At 38.3% G+C, this 17,524-nt stretch overlaps 1 protein-coding gene across 1 annotated transcript in view; it reads left to right on the top strand.

The window, feature by feature from the left end:
* Positions 1-16,782, top strand: part of RFX6 (regulatory factor X6) — a 36,632-nt gene extending 19,850 nt beyond the window's left edge. Inside the window, exons 8-19 of the mRNA XM_087776222.1 lie at positions 2,061-2,138; positions 2,232-2,345; positions 4,417-4,466; positions 5,254-5,413; positions 6,884-7,028; positions 8,308-8,417; positions 10,290-10,407; positions 11,505-11,627; positions 13,034-13,243; positions 13,741-14,244; positions 15,243-15,461; positions 16,616-16,782. Of these exons, the coding sequence (XP_087632348.1) occupies positions 2,061-2,138; positions 2,232-2,345; positions 4,417-4,466; positions 5,254-5,413; positions 6,884-7,028; positions 8,308-8,417; positions 10,290-10,407; positions 11,505-11,627; positions 13,034-13,243; positions 13,741-14,244; positions 15,243-15,461; positions 16,616-16,782 (1,998 nt within the window). The remainder of the gene's footprint in view (positions 1-2,060; positions 2,139-2,231; positions 2,346-4,416; positions 4,467-5,253; positions 5,414-6,883; positions 7,029-8,307; positions 8,418-10,289; positions 10,408-11,504; positions 11,628-13,033; positions 13,244-13,740; positions 14,245-15,242; positions 15,462-16,615) is intronic.
* The last annotated feature ends 742 nt before the right edge of the window (positions 16,783-17,524 follow it).

Here is a 17,524-nt window from a genome sequence, read left to right as displayed (position 1 = left end):
TCAGAACAAGTAATTCACAACAAATAATTAGATGAACTTTACTCTCTTCCATTAATTTTTTGAAAAGAGACTGTGAAAATCTGAGCTTTTTTTTTTAAATTAGTAAAATAGTATTCCTCAAATCAATACTCAGTATTGCTCATCCTAAGGATAACTGTTCAGTTAGAAGTATTGCTGGCATATGTTTTATGTCTTTGACTCCTTCCCTCTATGTTACGTCTGTGTTGTTTCTGGTCACATTACAGGCTGCTACATCCCTGAACTGTGCTAGAAACGTTTTGGTACACATTGTGAACTCTCCAGTTTATCCTCCAGTACAGGTCATGATGGTGGCTGTCTTGAGATATGTTGCTTTAAAGCTTTTTGTTCTATGAGCCCTTCTTCTTAAGTTTGTTCTGTGAAAGTAGTGAAGCTTAGGATTCTTGTTGTAAGGAGCTTAACAAAAGGAGCCATCTGTAATACAGAGACCTTAGCTGGAAGTCTTGAAGTTCGTAAAGAAAACCCAAGAACTGGTGTACTCAGCGGTGTGCATCACCTGCTGCTATAGTCTCCATCAGTGAATTGACATGTCTCATATATACAGCATTCTCATAACATTTAAATCTGAAGACCATTTGAGGTTCCTTGCAGACCCAACACAGTAGTGTAAGCAAAACTGAATTTTACCACTGCAACAATGAAGAAAAAGATGCAACTCATTTTCTCCTCATTTTTGGGCCAGCAGCATATAATTGCTCTGATGCTGGGACCAGATGATGGGAGGGCCCAGCAGGGCTTTGCGGGTTACTCTGTCTGGGGACTGACCCATGGAGTTATGAGGAGACTGTGGGAAGAGAGATGACATTCTGTGTGTCTCCCTCTCTCTCTTCCCTTGCTGCTCTTTCCTCATTCCTTGTTCTCTTATTTCCTGTTTTCTTTCCTTACTGTCTTTCCCCTCCTTCAGCTTATCTGATGAAGGGTTATTGAACCTAAGATGTTTAGGTACTCTGTTGAAGAGAGCCCATACATGAAGTTTGACTCCTGCATTAAACTCCTAAGAAAGTGCATGCAGCTGAAATCTCTGGAGAGTCCATAAATGTAGCAGTCTGCACTAAAATAGATTGATAATTTCTGCATTTTATGTTTCTGCAGAAAGCTTACTCATACTTTAAACTTCCATCAACCCCTTCCAAAAAAATTCTTTAAGATGTTCTTGAATCTCACCCTTTGCCATTGTTTTTCAAAGAGATGTAGTTACAGAAGCAGCTCTGAAAGTCAACATGGTCTGTTTTCAAAGAAATCTGTATGCTAACCTATTGAAATAAAGTGGTACTAGATTAATTCTAAACCTGATATTGGTTTGCTGGAGAAGTTCACAAGCTGTAACAAACTTTCTGTGATTCTGGACCATAAGAATAGTTTTGCTAGCATTTTTATTTCCTTAAAATACTTTACAAAATTCTTGTTTTAGAATTTGCTACAAATTTAAAAATTTACTACTATTTTTTACAGTCTTGTAATACCTCTGTGAAGTTATTAAAATAAGGGAACACTCCACTCAGATAAATTACCCTGATGAGATGAAAGGGAGTTCTGCTTTTTAAAGTTCAGTTCTTGTAAGGCAGTGATTAAACTTTGACCAAATGACTGGCAGCTATTTTCTCATTTGTCCAACTAGATGATGTTTCAGAACACTTATAGACGCCTATAGTAGCCTAATGATTAACTTGCACTGCTCTTTGGGATTAATCTTAGCTTCAGAATGGTGAATTTACTTTACCATCTGACTGGCTAATCTAGCTATTGCCTTACTTTGATATCCACATTTTCACAGTGTATACAGATTCAGATGCTACATTTCTGACAACAGCACTGAGACATAAAGATGTCAATAAAAACTAGAGATGAGTGACTTCCTCATCACTTCTGAATATACAGACTGCCTATTTACAAATATGCATTGTAATACAGTTTATATTCTGTATTTAAATACTAGCTACAGAAAGCAGAAACCTAGCTCATTATAGCAGTACAGGAGAGAGCTAAGAAACTCTGTTTAATCTTTCTTTCTTCCAAAATAGGTAGATACTCTTATCATGATGTACAAAACACACTGTCAGTGTGTCCTTGACAATGCAATTAATGGAAACTTTGAAGAGGTAAGGTTGTTTGAACATACATTCTTGGTATATATGCACAGGGAGCCAAGAAAGCATTATTTATGTCCATGAATCTGGTTCCTACTCCTTTAGATTCAGCATTTCTTATTACATTTTTGGCAAGGAATGCCTGACCATCTTCTTCCCCTGCTTGAAAATCCTGTCATCGTTGACATCTTCTGTGTTTGTGACTCAATACTGTATAAGGTAAGTTAAGCATTTAGCTACATGGATAATCTCAACCATGTTATGGCTTTTGCTTGTGTAAAAAGTGTTGAAGTTAGAATAACAGGATGCCATGACTGCTTTCTGCTGCTTACCTGTGTAAATCAGCAAGGATTCCATTGAAATCAAGAAATTAAAACTGGCACATGCAAGAGCTGAACTCCAGTCTCAGCTCTGCTGCACACTTGATGTGTGACTACAGGCAGCACAGTAACGGTGAAATCCTGACCTGCTTGTTTGAATGTAGCTAAAAGAAATGCTTGTGTGCTTCATTGACAAGGCTGACTAAGTTAAGCCTGGATGAAAACTGAAGCCTTGTTTTTACTTAAAAGATTATTGCAATTTCTACCAGCAAAAAGAGTGTGTGGCAGATCAGCAAGGTGATTCCACATGCAAATCTGCTACTCACAGATTATGTCAGGCCATGGTTTCAAGTTACAGAGCTGGACCAGTACTGGGTTAAGATATTCCTGCTCTCCGGCCTGTTATACTTCATTTCTGTTCCTGTGTTGCTAGTTGCACCAGCAAAACTGCTGCAGTCTGAACTGGTTTGGGTTTAAAAAAAAAATCTAAGGAACATTTGTTTTTCCAGAATTTTTGTGCCATATGAGTTCTTTGATCTAGTTCACAGCATGATCACACAAATAGTAGAAACTAAGTGAAAGTAAAGAGCATTGCAAGGTCAGGATTAAGCGATAGAGCACTGGGGAAAAAATAAAGAAAGTAATGCCACCAGAGTTTCCTGAGTTTTTAATTTGGAAAATCAGATCAGATCATTAATTAATAGCTGGAAAGTACTTTTAAGTTCCTCTGATAGGACATGCCATATAAATAGAAAAGGATTGTCATCCTCTCTCTAACACATTTCACAACCACATATCAATGGGAAGAAATAACTGTTGGCATAACAGTAGACACCAAGCAGTCAAAGCAAGAGACTTGGGGCTGTTTAGCACTGAGTGCCTTATTGTCATCTATTTATCATTCTGTACTGTACAAAAATATGGGGGAAAAATCCAGAAAAGATGAGAATACGCATTTCTTAGAAGCATATCAAGCTGTAAAGTAAGAAGAGATGTTTTGGTTAGCAGAGTGAAGTAAAGGTGATTAGCATCAGAGGTCATAATTACTACCCTGGAGATGAGCCATTAAGCCTCATTTACTTCCAGAGGTTATATTGTACCTTGAGTTTATGAGTTTCTTCCTGCTAGAAATATGCTGTCCCAAGAGATCCAATATTAACTTTATTTGTAATAAATATTTAATGTGACAGAAGAAGAAATACTACAGGAGCACTAAATTATAAATTGAATAAAACAGAATTTCTCAAAAGTTCATAAATTTACTATTGTACCTCTTCTTTGCCTCTCACTATTTCTCACTTATAATCATGTTAGATATTCTTGACAGCACAGCTGCCAGAAAGAAGGAGGAATTCTATTGCATTGTTATCAAGCCATTTACATTAGTAGTGGAAATAGATTTTTGGGATATAGGCTAACAACTTTGCTCTCCACAATAACAGCCCCCAGAAGGCATGCCAGATGGCACAGTTTTTGCCAAAACAACCACACTTAGCTATAGGGGATTTGTCCTAAACTCTGAACACCTTCAGTGCCGCATGCACTACGGCAGAAAGAAGAGTACTAATACTAATAGCTAATATGGCTAATAGCACTCAAGGACTTGGGAGATGCTTGGGTATCTGCTTTACTGAGACTCACAATGATGCTAGAAAAGACGAAGTGTTTATGCATCTCACTTGTACTGATTTCCCTACTGTAAGACACGAGTGACAGCACTTTCTTGTTTTACTGGCATGCTGGCATATGTTAAGAATGGGAGCAGTCTAGGTATATAAATATCTGACGTGTTCCTATTTAGTAGTGATGGGAGAAATCTAGGTAGATAAATATCTGGACAATAGGTTGAATGGCTTTATTCTATATAAATTTCCTGTCCTTATCACTTCGCAATCTAAGTAGACAAGACAGATATGAATGAATAAATGGCCAGTGGAAGCTTGATATAATTTTCTGTTACCTTTTTGAAGGTCCTTACAGATGTGCTCATCCCTGCAACAATGCAAGAAATGCCAGAAAGGTAGGTATTTGACAATAATAATGCTACATTCTGTTTGTTAGGCATATTCCAGGTAAATAGCAGAAATTCTATATCCTAGGGAAATTTTCCCACAATATTTATGCTCATTTTTAGAACAGTAGAGTATGTATGGTAAAATACTGTCCGCTCTGAGGACAGCTATAGAACAGCCTTAAAATATTACACAGTATTTTAATGTCCCATTTTACTGGCTTGTTGGATATTTTGAAATAGGTTTCTTCTACACTAAAGCCCTAGAAGATCAAAAAAGAAACAAATGTACTCGGGTTGTTTAAGGAAAAGTGATTGTTACCTTTTTTTCAGAATACTTTTCAGGTTTGTATCTTATGCATCACCATAATATCTAAGCATTTTCTCAACAAGACATTAATAAGAGGATTATTATAAGATACCTTTGAATCTTCTCATTTTTCCTTTCCCTTGAAGGGCATCTTGTTTGGGGTTTTATGTCTGACTAAGGCCTTTAGCTTCAGATATCTCCAAATGGTTCTTGGATTTCTTATGGTTTATTCTTAAAGCTAGTGTTTTTCAACCTATTTCAATTGGCAGATGGCTTACAATTTTTCTCAGAGGAGGCACAGATCAATATATAGTCAATTTTAGCCTTTTGATGGTTAATCATTTCCTGTTTCCTTTTGGTGACACCTGAGGAGTAATTCACAGATATGTCCAGGATTCTGTTAATCATAGATTGAAACCCAATTATTTAAACTAATGCAAGACAATTTTTATTGATGTTTCTCTAAAATACATTTTTTTCCTATAGTTTACTGGCAGATATAAGAAACTTTGCAAAAAACTGGGAACAGTGGGTTGTTTCCTCTTTGGAAAATCTACCAGAAAACCTGACAGATAAGAAACTGCCTATTGCACGAAGATTTGTTTCCTCCCTGAAACGACAGACATCATTCCTGCACCTAGCACAGGTAAACTGAATAAGACTATACATCCAAAAAATTGTCAATTCCATTCAGTGCGCCTTGCTGGGTATGAGATATAATGCGTTATTTTTTCAAGGTTCAACTTCAGCCATGGAAGACTTGCACCTGGTAGTTTTAACCATGCAAGAAGGAAGCAGCCATAAATAGATCTGACCAAAACTTCAAACTTTTGTAGTAGAAAAGAGAGAAAAGACCATGATTATAATGAACTAATATCATGGGAACTTTTGGCAATCAAATGATGAAGTGGAATATATGGGTATTTGTTTTAGTTCCAAGTTGGAAAATATCAGATGATCCTTCTTGCCTAGCAAAGGTTCTCTGTCTTGTCCATGGTGTCTTTTAGTGAGCTTATTTCTTTTTGAATTTCGACTGAAAGAAGAACATGTGAGTGCCAGGCAGCTGAGGGCTCCAAGGCTGTGTTGGCAGGATACAGGTATCTGCAATTAGGAGGTACCTCCATGTGATGGTTTGGTAGATTATACAAAAGGATACAATGCCTTCTGGGGAACTTAAGTGCTAACAGCTCGGGCTTTGAGGTGGTAGACCTCAGGAATAACTGTAGATGCACCATATACTCATCTTGACTTAGTTTTCTCTTTCATAAATATTAAGACAGAAGTAGCATGTGGGTGACACTGTGAAGATGATCTGATAGGAAGGCACATTAGGAGAGCATTAGAAGTCTAATGGAAGGGAAATATTGTCTCATCTGATCTATGAAAAACCCAGCCATGATAAGAAAATTGAACAGAATATGATTCTTCTCTGAGGAGTTATTCAGGTGATCCCTAAGTGTGGGTTTGTGCTGGTTTTGGCTGGGATAGAGTTAATTTTCTTCATAGTAGCTAGTATGGGGCTATGTTTTGGATTTGTGCTGGAAACAGTGTTGATAACACAGGGGTGTTTTAGTTATTGCTGAGCAGTGCTTACACAGAGTCAAGGCCTTTCCTGCTTCTCACACCACCCCACCAGTCAGTAGCTTGGAGGTGCACAAGAAGTTGGGAGTGGACATAGTTGGGACAGCTGACTCCAACTGACCAAAGGGATATTCCACACCATATGATATCATGCTCAGCAATACCACCAGGGGGGAGGTTGGTGTGAGGGGTGATGGTCAGGGACTGGCTGGGCATTGGTGTGTTGGTGGTGAACAATTGTTTTCATTTGCATCACTTGTCTTTCTTGAGTTGTATTTTTCTCTCTGTTATTTTTTTCCTTTCCTTACAATTTTTTTTATTATTATTGTTGTTGTTATTATTATTATTTCTTTTTTTTTAAAATTATTAAACTGTTTTTATCTCAACCCATGAGTTTTCTTACTTTCACACTTCTGATTCTCTCCCCCATCCCACCGGGGTGTGGGGAGTGAGTGGGCGGCTGTGTGGTGCTTAGTTGCCAGCTGGGGTTAAACCACAACAGGGTCTCAGCATTTTACCTTGCCTTCTCTTACAGATTGCTCGGCCAGCCCTTTTTGATCAGCATGTGGTGAATTCCATGGTGTCGGATATTGAAAAAGTTGATTTGAATAGTATTGGCTCTCAGGCACTCCTTGCAGTCTCAGGGAGCACAGACTCTGATGGGGAGGTCTACAGTGAATGTAAGTCCATGGTGATATATCTGTATCATTAAAAGTAATTCACTCTTTCATTCCATGCCACACTAGTCTACTTGGAGATGAACTGAGAAAAGGCACACATAGACACTGGATTCTCTAATCTAGCTCGGGGTTAACTTCAGTAGCTTAAGAAAACCAGTGGGTTGCCCTAGCATGTCCTACAAGAACAGAAGCTTATGCTGCGAAGTCATCCCAGCTAGATGACTTTAAATGGTTGCTGAAAAAATCATTTACATGTCAGTTGCTAAGTGTAATAAAATCTCTTTTGAATTTTGTCCTAATCAAATGGGGATATTAGCACAGATCAGTTCTTGAAAGGTGTCTCAAAAATTCCATATAATTATGACTTAATTTAATGGATATTTGAGCTAGTTTACTTTTTTTTTTTTATGAATAGATTTTTTTTAACTGAAAGCTGACCTTTAAAAAAATGCATAATTTTCTATAAAGTGTAACAGCTATTTTCATACACAGAATAGAGTGGAGTAAAGTACAAATTTTGAGGGTGTTAGTTTTCATATACATACCTGTTGTTGAAAAAAAGATATAACCATTTTCTCTATTAAAAAGATAACTTTTGTCATAGGAATCATGTTGATCAGAGTTTGGAGAGCTGAAAGAAGAGCAATAGCAATGTGTTGTCTTCTAAATATTGTTACTTTGATCATGAAAATTTGTTCTCTTTAACGGTTCACAATCCTATTCACATTTTCATCTGAGTTGCCATTTCCTACTTTTTGTGTAATGGTTTTCTATTTTGTTCTTTATCTTCTTTCACACTGGTTAAAAAAAGAAAAGGAGAAGAGAAATAACTGGTCATTCAGGCACTTTTTAAAAAATGGGAATTGGGGAAGTTAGCTTTACATTGTATTGTTAGAAACTCGTAAAATATAAGAGAAACCTAAGACAGCATACAAGTCTGCCACATTACAGATAAAGCTTTACTAATAACTTAGTAATGGAAAGGTTTTCAAGGCTGAATCTCAAAATGAATGGAAAATACCAGAATTTTTTTTTGCTTTTATTTTCTTGTAAAACTTCCTTGTCTTACAACCTGTATCATTGTAATGCTTAAGTAATTAAAATATATATGTGTGATGGATGTGTGTCCGCTTGCTTTGCTGGGGAATTGCTCATTTCTTCACTGCTCTAATTCTTTGCTTTTTCTTTCCATGCTACAATAGTGTCATGTGGCTGGTGAGTGGCTTTTTCTCACGTTCAGAATAGCGTGCAATGATATGTTCTCCTTTTTACATGGTAGATGACTCTATTACAGTGTTCCAAGAACTGAAGGACCTTCTAAAGAAGAATGCCACTGTGGAATCATTTATTGAATGGTTGGATACTGTGGTTGAGCAAAGGGTTATCAAGGTACCTTTCAAATGTTCTGCCTGACTCAAGACCAAATCCTACTCCCCTTACTCCTTACACAGTCCCTTACTTACTCAGTCCCATTGGTTTCCCACATGGGATTCTCATATCTGCTCCCATCTCTTTATTTTAACAGGGGAGTTCTTCATTTAGTGTGAAAGGTTCCAGTGCCGTTAGTTCTAATTAATCATGTTGAGTGCTGTTGAACAGTCTTATGTGTGTGACAAATTAGGAAGTATCTTAACTAAAACATTAAAGACAGCACTGTCATAAACTGTACGTGAAAGAAACCCATCCACCTTATCTGCGCACACAGAATCACAGCGCCCAGTCAGTAAGGTGAACAAAAGTAGTTCCTTAGAGAAGCAGTTCTTTCTTTCATGGTATTTGGATGGTACTGTATGTGGTATAAGTTAATGTAGCAGATGGATTCAGAAGTAGCTAACCTGTTGAAGGATTTCTACAGACCAGGATGGAAGATACAGTTCAAGTAAGAGATATTTACCCCATTTAGGACTCTAATAAATGTGAACTAGCAGAATAAAATGTTACACATTGCTTCCTAGTAGCTAAACACTGGTCTTCTCATCAGGTCATGTTCTATCTGGAAATGCAATATCTTATCCATCATTTTAGGGAGCATCTTGACATGAATGGATGCAAGAGGAGGCGACAGTGCAGTTAGCTTTGACTGGCTTGCAAAAGAGTGACTGCCACTTACAGAATAACCATGGGCATGTCATTTTTCCTTTCTTCACTTGTTTTCCCAAATTTCAATGGAGACAGTGATAATTTCTTTCTTTTTAAAGCACTCCGAGTTTCCTAACATTTGCTGTCATATGTGAGCAGCACAGTGAGGAGCTTTGGATGATTAAGGGCAGCAGAGCCAAACCAAGTCCTCATATACACTTACCTAGACACAAAACTCCCACTGAAGCTGAGCAGTCACAACTTATTTTAGAACTGAATTATTATGGTCTAAAATTGATTCCACAATTTCAGAAGACAATTCTTGATAAACAAGCCAGGCAGAAAAGGTGAAGCACTCTCCCATTCAGCATCTACTATGTGATACTGTATTATTAAAGTTAACAGGTATGGTTCCTAGCATTATTTTCCTGTAGTTGGGGTAAGAAATACCTACAAGTCCTGATATGCAGCTAGGTCAACTAAGCAGAAGCTAATAATTTACAGAACATGTAATCCTTCCATTGCTGTCTGCCTTCTGTTCATGCTAAAGTGTGGTTACTGTCAAACTCACACAACAGCTTCTTTCTGCTTGCTGTTTGAGAAAGCAACAGGGCGTACGTTACCACACGAACAAATCACTGCCAGAGCAAAGTGACAGTATGAAATGAGCAGCATTAAAAGTGTCAATGTTAGGATAGTAAACATACCATTTTGTAAGAGAAAGTCTGGCCAGTATTACACGGATGACATTAAAGTACAAAGACTAATTTCTGTTCCCTGTTTATGTGGAATAACATAGTGCCAGAGGGTGTTTTTTTTTTTTCTTTCTCCCTTGTACACCTGTATATTTACAGAATAATTTGGCACCTTTAATACTAGAATATGAGCTAATTTATATACCTTCAGGACACAGCAGAGCCCAAGCAGGTAAGCAGTTTGCTTTATCTAACATTGTCAGAGCTCTACTCTGGTTGCACTGAAAAGAGTGAATGCTGCTCTTCTTTATCACTTTACGACACATATTATGAAGACAGTTTGAATCAGGCAGCTTGATCCACCCTGCCACATCAACCTGAGTCAAGGACTCCTTGAACTCTCAAGCATATTCAGTTCTCCTTTCTTTTCTCCTGTGTGCAGAAAGCAAGTTAACATACTTAACAGTATTTTACTGTTCTCTTTCAGGCAAGCAAGCAAAATGGGAGGTCATTAAAGAAGAGAGCTCAAGACTTCCTTCTCAAATGGAGTTTTTTTGGTGCTCGAGTGATGCATAACCTAACCCTAAACAACGCATCAAGTTTTGGTACCTGGGCTTTGTAAAAACACTCAAATTTTATACATATGTGCTAGCACTTACCAGCTTTCCACCATTTCCTCAGCAGAGGAACCTGTGCTAGTCTAAAGTCTTTGATCAAAGCCACAAATGCCGTGTAATGTGTTTTTCAAACTAACATTTCACAGTAAATGATAACAATATTTTGTTGGTGACCTGTGTCACATGTTCATTTTTCAAAGGTATTTTTCTTTTGAATTGCTGGTTGATACTGCTTTGCCATTTAAGAGCTAGAAGCTCTGTTTGTTTTGATATGGCAATGGAAGTGTAACTGCATATCTCAGTATAGGAGACAGAAGATTTAAATTATTAGTTTTACATGTGGATCAGTCTGGTAAAAGATTACTGCTGTATAGAAGTTCTTGTGCATGGTACATTTTCATAAAAGCAAAAGGAATTTGGCAGATCCCTACTCATTTAATTCTGGGATCAGCAGACAGTCAATTCAGCAGTGTTTGTGGCTTTTAAAAATGAAGGTTCACATGTCCATCTTTAGAAATGTTTACATTTTTGGGGACTCTCAGAAAGAACCTTTTATAAAATAGAAGATGGTAGAGCAAGTTAAACTCACTTTAAATCTAGTACAAAATTTCCTAAGTTTAGTTGTAGGTACATTGTTGTCTAAAATTCAGAGAGTATTTGAAATGGCTGTAAGGAGACACATATTTTTAATGTGATATATCCTTGAAATAAGGTCAAAGACTTCACCAGTTATTGTCTGGTTATTTAGCACAAGGCAAACAGAAATAGAGCAGAGGCATTCTAGCAGACTTTGGCCTTATCTAGCTCCACTGTGTGCCCTCTTCAAGTATAAAGCATGTCTCACTTTCATCAGTATTTTTCTTTGATGTAATTAGTGGTCAAATAGCCTACAGGACAGTAAACAATTGAGCTAGGTGGGCCAGTGCAAAGAGAGATTAGAGCTAGAAGTTAGGCACTATTCCTTGTTGGTCTTGCCAGGTCATTTAAAGTCCACAATTATTTGTTTGTTTCACTTGCTTCTTGTAGAGTGGTGAGAGATGGTCACAAAGATAACTCAGCTACTCTCTCTCTTTTTCCTCCGAAAGGTTCTTTTCATTTGATCCGCATGCTACTAGATGAGTACATCCTGCTCGCCATGGAGACACAGTTCAACAATGACAAAGAACAAGAACTCCAGAATCTACTGGACAAATACATGAAGAATTTAGGTAATTAGAGCTTGGTTCTTTTGAATGTACGCCTGTATTTTTAGAAATTGACGTATTTGTTTAACTTTAAACAGAAGCAGGCTTACTATCTTCTCCTGAAGGCGTAGTTACATGCAACATTGTCAAATTCACCTGAAAAGCTTGTGGCCATTCACTCAGCAATTCATTCCCACCTTCCTACCATAGTTCAGTTAATAACATTTTGTGGGAATGTGAATACACTGGATCACTGATATGATCTTTGATGCAACAAACACTTGTAGATGCATCTGAACGGCCACAAGCTGAAATGTGAAAAAAAGGTATAAGTAGCAGAAAGGGCAGGAATTCCTAATCCAGTTTTGCTGCCAAAGCTTAAATATGTAATAACACCTTGAACTAGGAATGTATTAAATGTTACCAAAATGCAAATATCCCTGCAAGGTTGGAACACAAGTTTGGAGTCCTGTTTAACACCTGGCTGAAGTATTACTATGTGGAAGAGAAACAAAATGAATTTAAAACAGTATCCTTAACATTTTCCATCTACCAGGCTTCTTCAAGGTTAGACAGCTTGAAGTCATATGCTCCAGGTCCTGTGCTATAAAATGAATGAAGACTGACTTGGATCAAATTCTGGTCCAAGTTAATCCCTAAAAGTCCAGTGAAACTCCACTGGGTTCTGCTGAATTACTTTTTATTAACATTAGCACCAGCAATCAATCTTTAACTTTTTGGTTGTTATTACTCTAAATCTGCACTTTGCTGCAAGAAACTTGCATAGAATTTGTCTGACAGTAGATGCTGCGCTTTTTATTTTAATTCAGCCTTCAGGAAAAAACTTGTCCTATGCAGTGGTTGCCTTATCCTTGGATACTTAGGTGAATTACTTGAAACCATAAGGTAAAGTCATGGTTTCCACTGAAGAATAGTAAAACTTCCACTGACTTTATCAATGGTCTGCAGAAAACTGAAGAACTACTGAGTATAACAAATGCTTTTCTCTAGTTATCGATATGAAAATAGAGTTCAAGCATTCTAAGATTCCCATTGTTAATTCTTTAGGATGAAGTGTCATGAGCCTGATTCGCTCTTAGTGCAATTTGCTCGACTTAATTGCTGACATTTACTTCCAGGAAATAAATCTGATTCATACATTTACTATGATGGCTTCAGTAAGGAGCTGATAATCTGTGGTGTAGATCTGTGGTCAGGGAATATGATATAAAGAGTTCCACTGGGAAAATCAAGACTAGAGCAATATTTGCATTCATTGGCTACATGCAAAATATGGAGGCTTCACTGGCTTTTAAAATAAGCAACCAAAGATACAAAAGGCAGCTCATATGCTGTCTATATACTAGTGGTGAGTTTATGTGCAATGAGCATACGTAACAGCCACCAAGAGTTTTCATTTACCCTTCCAGATGCAAGCAAAGCCACCTTTACTGCATCACCAAGCTCTTGCTTCCTAGCAAATCGTAACAAAGCTGCTCCTCTGCCCAGTGACACTTCAGTCAAAAATGAGTGTCTAGCAGAGCAAACCTACGTGTCCTTGTCAGCTAGCCAGCCCAGCAGTGTACCTTCTGGTCTGAACCCCTTCGCCACAGGAGACAGTGAGAATATGCAGCTGACAGGTATGTATCAGTTCTTCTAGTTTCTCCTTCTCTTATTTGCTTGTTAAGTCTTTCAGTCCACAGTAACACATTGCTGTAAGAGGAGCAATTACCATATGCATTTATAAAGACCTCTAGTAAATAACGTTTTGTCAGCTCACCCTCTGTAACAGATCCTCTTGCAACAATGGTAAAACTGTCCAATATGTCTTGGCTTGGTGAGGTTCTTGTGAGGAGAGAATGAACAGTAACACCTGGAGCACACGAGGCTTGTAACTGCTGGAATTTCCCACTGAATGTGGTAGCCTCCAAGCTGGAGAATGAAAGTGGGAAGCTTTGTAGCCTGAAGCCATGAATTAAAGAACATGGGTTGTATAGGTGGGGCCAATGCATATCCTTTGTAAAGGTTTCAAATGGTGATGTTAAATTCACTAAAGGGTTAGTGTCTTAACAGATCCACTCTATTCATCAGTACTGCAGTATGAACGCTAATCACGGCTAATGCTTATTTATTCCAGGTCAGATGGAGCTGTCCCACAGCACCGGTCACCTGATGACTCCACCCGTTTCACCAGCCATGGTCAGCCGAGGAAGCGTTATCAACCAGGGGCCAATGGCTGTGAGACCTCCAAGTGGAGGTCCGGTGTTATCCACACATTCACAGTGCTCTTCCTACTCAGAACCCCTTTATCAGACTTTGTCACAAAGTAATCAGAATTACTATGGAAACAATTCCAATTACCAGGCTATGTTCAGAACTCAGGCCCATTCCACTTCAGGAGTTTACCACCACAGAGCAGAGCACAGCCGATTCAATGCCTTGAGTGAACAGCAGTTCTCCAGAGACTACTTCAGCACCAGTTGTGCTGTGTCTCCATACAATGCCAGATCTCCTTCCAGCTATGGTCCCTCATCCATGTCTCAGGACAATATGCAGTTTCTGAATACGGGGAGTTTCAATTTCTTGAGCAACTCAGTGTCTACATGCCTAGGAGCAGCATATCCCGCTAATGCTTCCAACGGTATTAATATATATTTTCTTTTTCCCTTCTGTTTCTCTTCCCTTGCTGGAGTAAAACGCTTCTCTCCTTTTTTCTATGGAGGATGTTTTTCAAGTTTTATTTATAACTTCCTGTTTTCCACTTCTCTGACGACACACAGAGATTGTAAAGCAGCTTAACAAGCTACTTAAGGATTTATTTTGCTCTGGTCAATCCTCAGTTGACCTCAAATGCATCTGCTGCACCTATGCTAATTTTCCTTTGGCACCATTGACATGTCTTGCACAAAGGAAGCAAAACCAGGATGACCTTGTGATTTAACAATCTCTTGAGAAGCCCCCAAAACGTCTACTGTGAAACAGAGCAAGCATAAGCATAGCGTACCTCTGGGATCAGCATAATGGGCCATTCTAGTCACAGGGTCAGGATGGTGAAACGAAATATAAAAATGTGCACTAGCATTAGTTTGAGACTTTGGCGCTAATATTTCTCATATTTCAAACGTAAAGTTATTGCCACAATCTGCTTCAGATATATAGTCAGCAAAACCACCTCCCTCTTCTGGAGGAAAGACACAGTGGCAATGTTGCTTTCATATGGATTTGCATATGCAGTAAGTAGGTATTACCATGCAGGTTTTCTTCCCAGGTATACTTTCCTTGATTGTGAGCTTAAGAAGGGAGCACTGAACTGTGGATAGGAGTCCCCATGGTGTCTCTTATGGCCACTGATTGCAGGCTACTGTTTGATTCTGAACTTAGAATGGAAGGGCAATTCTGTACTGAAGGCATGACTGAACTCTTAGGATGCTTTTCTTCCCTTGTTACCACCCCTCTTTTGGGTCAGTCACTGCATATGTTACTAATGTTACTAGGCTGTATGTGTACATAAATAATCTTATTCTCAAGGGACTCAGCTGGCGACAATTACCTTTTGTCCCAGATTATCACAGGCTCCTACTCTACCCTTTCTCTTCACCAGTAGTTTCACTCTGCTTTTTTCCAATCTCCTGTCAATAGGATATTATGGAAACAATATAAATTATCCAGAATCTGACAGACTGGGAACAATGGTGGATCAACATGTTTCTGTAATCAGCAGTGTAAGCAGCATTCGATCATTGCCATCATACAATGATATACATGATCCACTGAACATCTTGGATGACAGCGGAAGAAAACAAACAGGCTCATACTACACAGAGTCCTCACCTTCAATTGTCTGTCGGACTCCTATGCGTAAGTATAGCCAACGACTGAGGAAGAGCTATGAACTTTTTAGCATCCTAACAAGTGCCAAGTATTAAACTGTAGCTCACATATATAGTATATGAGATGCAATATAGAGATAAAATAGCTCAGTACCTAGGATGTATCATAAGATGTGTTTTCCTTAAAATTGCAGGACAGTGGATTTAATAACTCTTCACTCCCATAAGGAGGACTATGATCCATGAGGAGTAGAATGACTGTCCTGAATTGCAGAAAAATCCATATTGGGAAACTATTAAGTGAGCGAATAACAGACTGAGCTCTTCTAAGGGCTCTTAAGGATCAAATGGACAAACCAAATGAACCCTGGGTTGGGGATGTCTAGATATATACTTCCTGTGGCATAGTCCCTTCCTGTCCTATGCTTCAACAACTGCGTGTATTAGGCAAAGCTCCCACTGACAATGAATTTCAGGTGAAATTGCCTAACCCCAAAGGGTTTGTTTTGGTATATACATTAAACAAATTGCAGCTGAGTTTGGTCTCACATTCCAAAAAGGGTTGCACGGAAGATATAAACTAGGGCACCGTTTGTTTCGCCACAAGATTACCTCTTCCTACTCCTTACCTGTTAACCCTGCACAGAAGATCAGACATTACTTGCCTCATTAAGGCTCTGCAAGAATTCAGTGTTCAGTTCTTTAAGGGATGCTAAAGAGGGGGAAAAAACCCCAGCACCACCACAAATGGACTGTGCCCATCAAGTATCTTCTGTATTCTATGTTGATATGTGCCAGGTGGTGGCAGTGGTACCACCACTGAATATGGACCTGAATGGTGCAAGATACGGAAAGACGAGCATAGCGCACATAAATAGCTTTGCACAATTTTCAGAGAAGATGGCTCATATGCAAGCCATAAACTTCAGGCCCGTAGCTGGATTTTTAGCAGAGTTTGCTTATACATGGTTTTTGACCTGTACCCTGATGACGTGAGGAGCCATTGAAGAACAGTTATAGAAGTATAGGTAAATTGAGTGAAGTATAGAAGTGTTGACATTTCCACCCTTGAGATGGTGTGCCTGGTAGATAAGGTTTCCATCAGATGAAATTGGATTGTGTTTTTTATTAAATTCGATAGATAGAAAACTTGCAATGATGGGAACCTTTTTTTTTTCACAGCTTCAAACATGCAAACCGCATCTTCTTCCCAGTGTATGTATGGAACATCTGGTCAGTTCCCTTCTCAGGAAAATCTGGAGTCCCATGGCCCACCAAGCAGAGATATGGTGTCATCTTTACCACCAATCAACACTGTCTTCATGGGAGCAGCTGCTGGAGGAACTTGAGCTGAGAGGAACATGTCAGTGCCTTAAGCTTACTTTCCAAATCCAGACATTAAGGCTATGATGACAATCCCCTTCAAGTTGGTGGAATAGAAAAGTATTACGTATAGGTGTTAAAGAAGCCATTTTAGAGATATCAGCAGCCCTCCACACAAAAAAAAAATAGCTATATTCAGGCTGGGTCCTGCTTGTGAATCCCTCAGGATTGTTCTGACCATTACAGCTTTTCGGTCAGAAATTCAGGGTGAGCAGAAAGAACCAGTGATTCTTGCAAGCAAGACTAAGTTGTAAAGAAATGATTACATCTATTCCTAATTTATTTAAAATGCTATTTTAGTGTTTCACTTATATCTTTTTGTATAAAAATGTTTATTTAATGCCTGTGTTGCTCATTATTTATTAGGATCACAGAGTAACTGTTTACTATCTCTTATTTGACAGATTGTCAAATGTATGCATCCTACCTCCTATGGAAATGTTTACAAGGTCAATTTTTACTGTTTTAAATGAAACTAAGCCAAATTCTTAAGTTTTTTACTGTTGTGCAGAAAGTCAGTTTCAAATGTCTGGTGCCTACTTGTGTAAGTGAAAGTCCTCAGGAAATAAATAAAACATATTGTGGGGATTTTTTTTCTTTTAAAATAAACTACTTTCTCTTAAAATAAAACCAACAAAATATGCAAATATCATAAGCTAACTAATTGCAGTAGCCTGCTACCATAGCTGGATAACTGAGACAAATGAA

The sequence above is a fragment of the Nipponia nippon genome, unplaced genomic scaffold (assembly GCF_047370975.1).
Source record: "Nipponia nippon isolate SJK-2023a ecotype South Korea unplaced genomic scaffold, ASM4737097v1 scaffold_4, whole genome shotgun sequence".
In the NCBI taxonomy this organism is placed as follows: domain Eukaryota; kingdom Metazoa; phylum Chordata; class Aves; order Pelecaniformes; family Threskiornithidae; genus Nipponia; species Nipponia nippon.
This window is presented reverse-complemented; position numbering and strand designations above follow the sequence as displayed.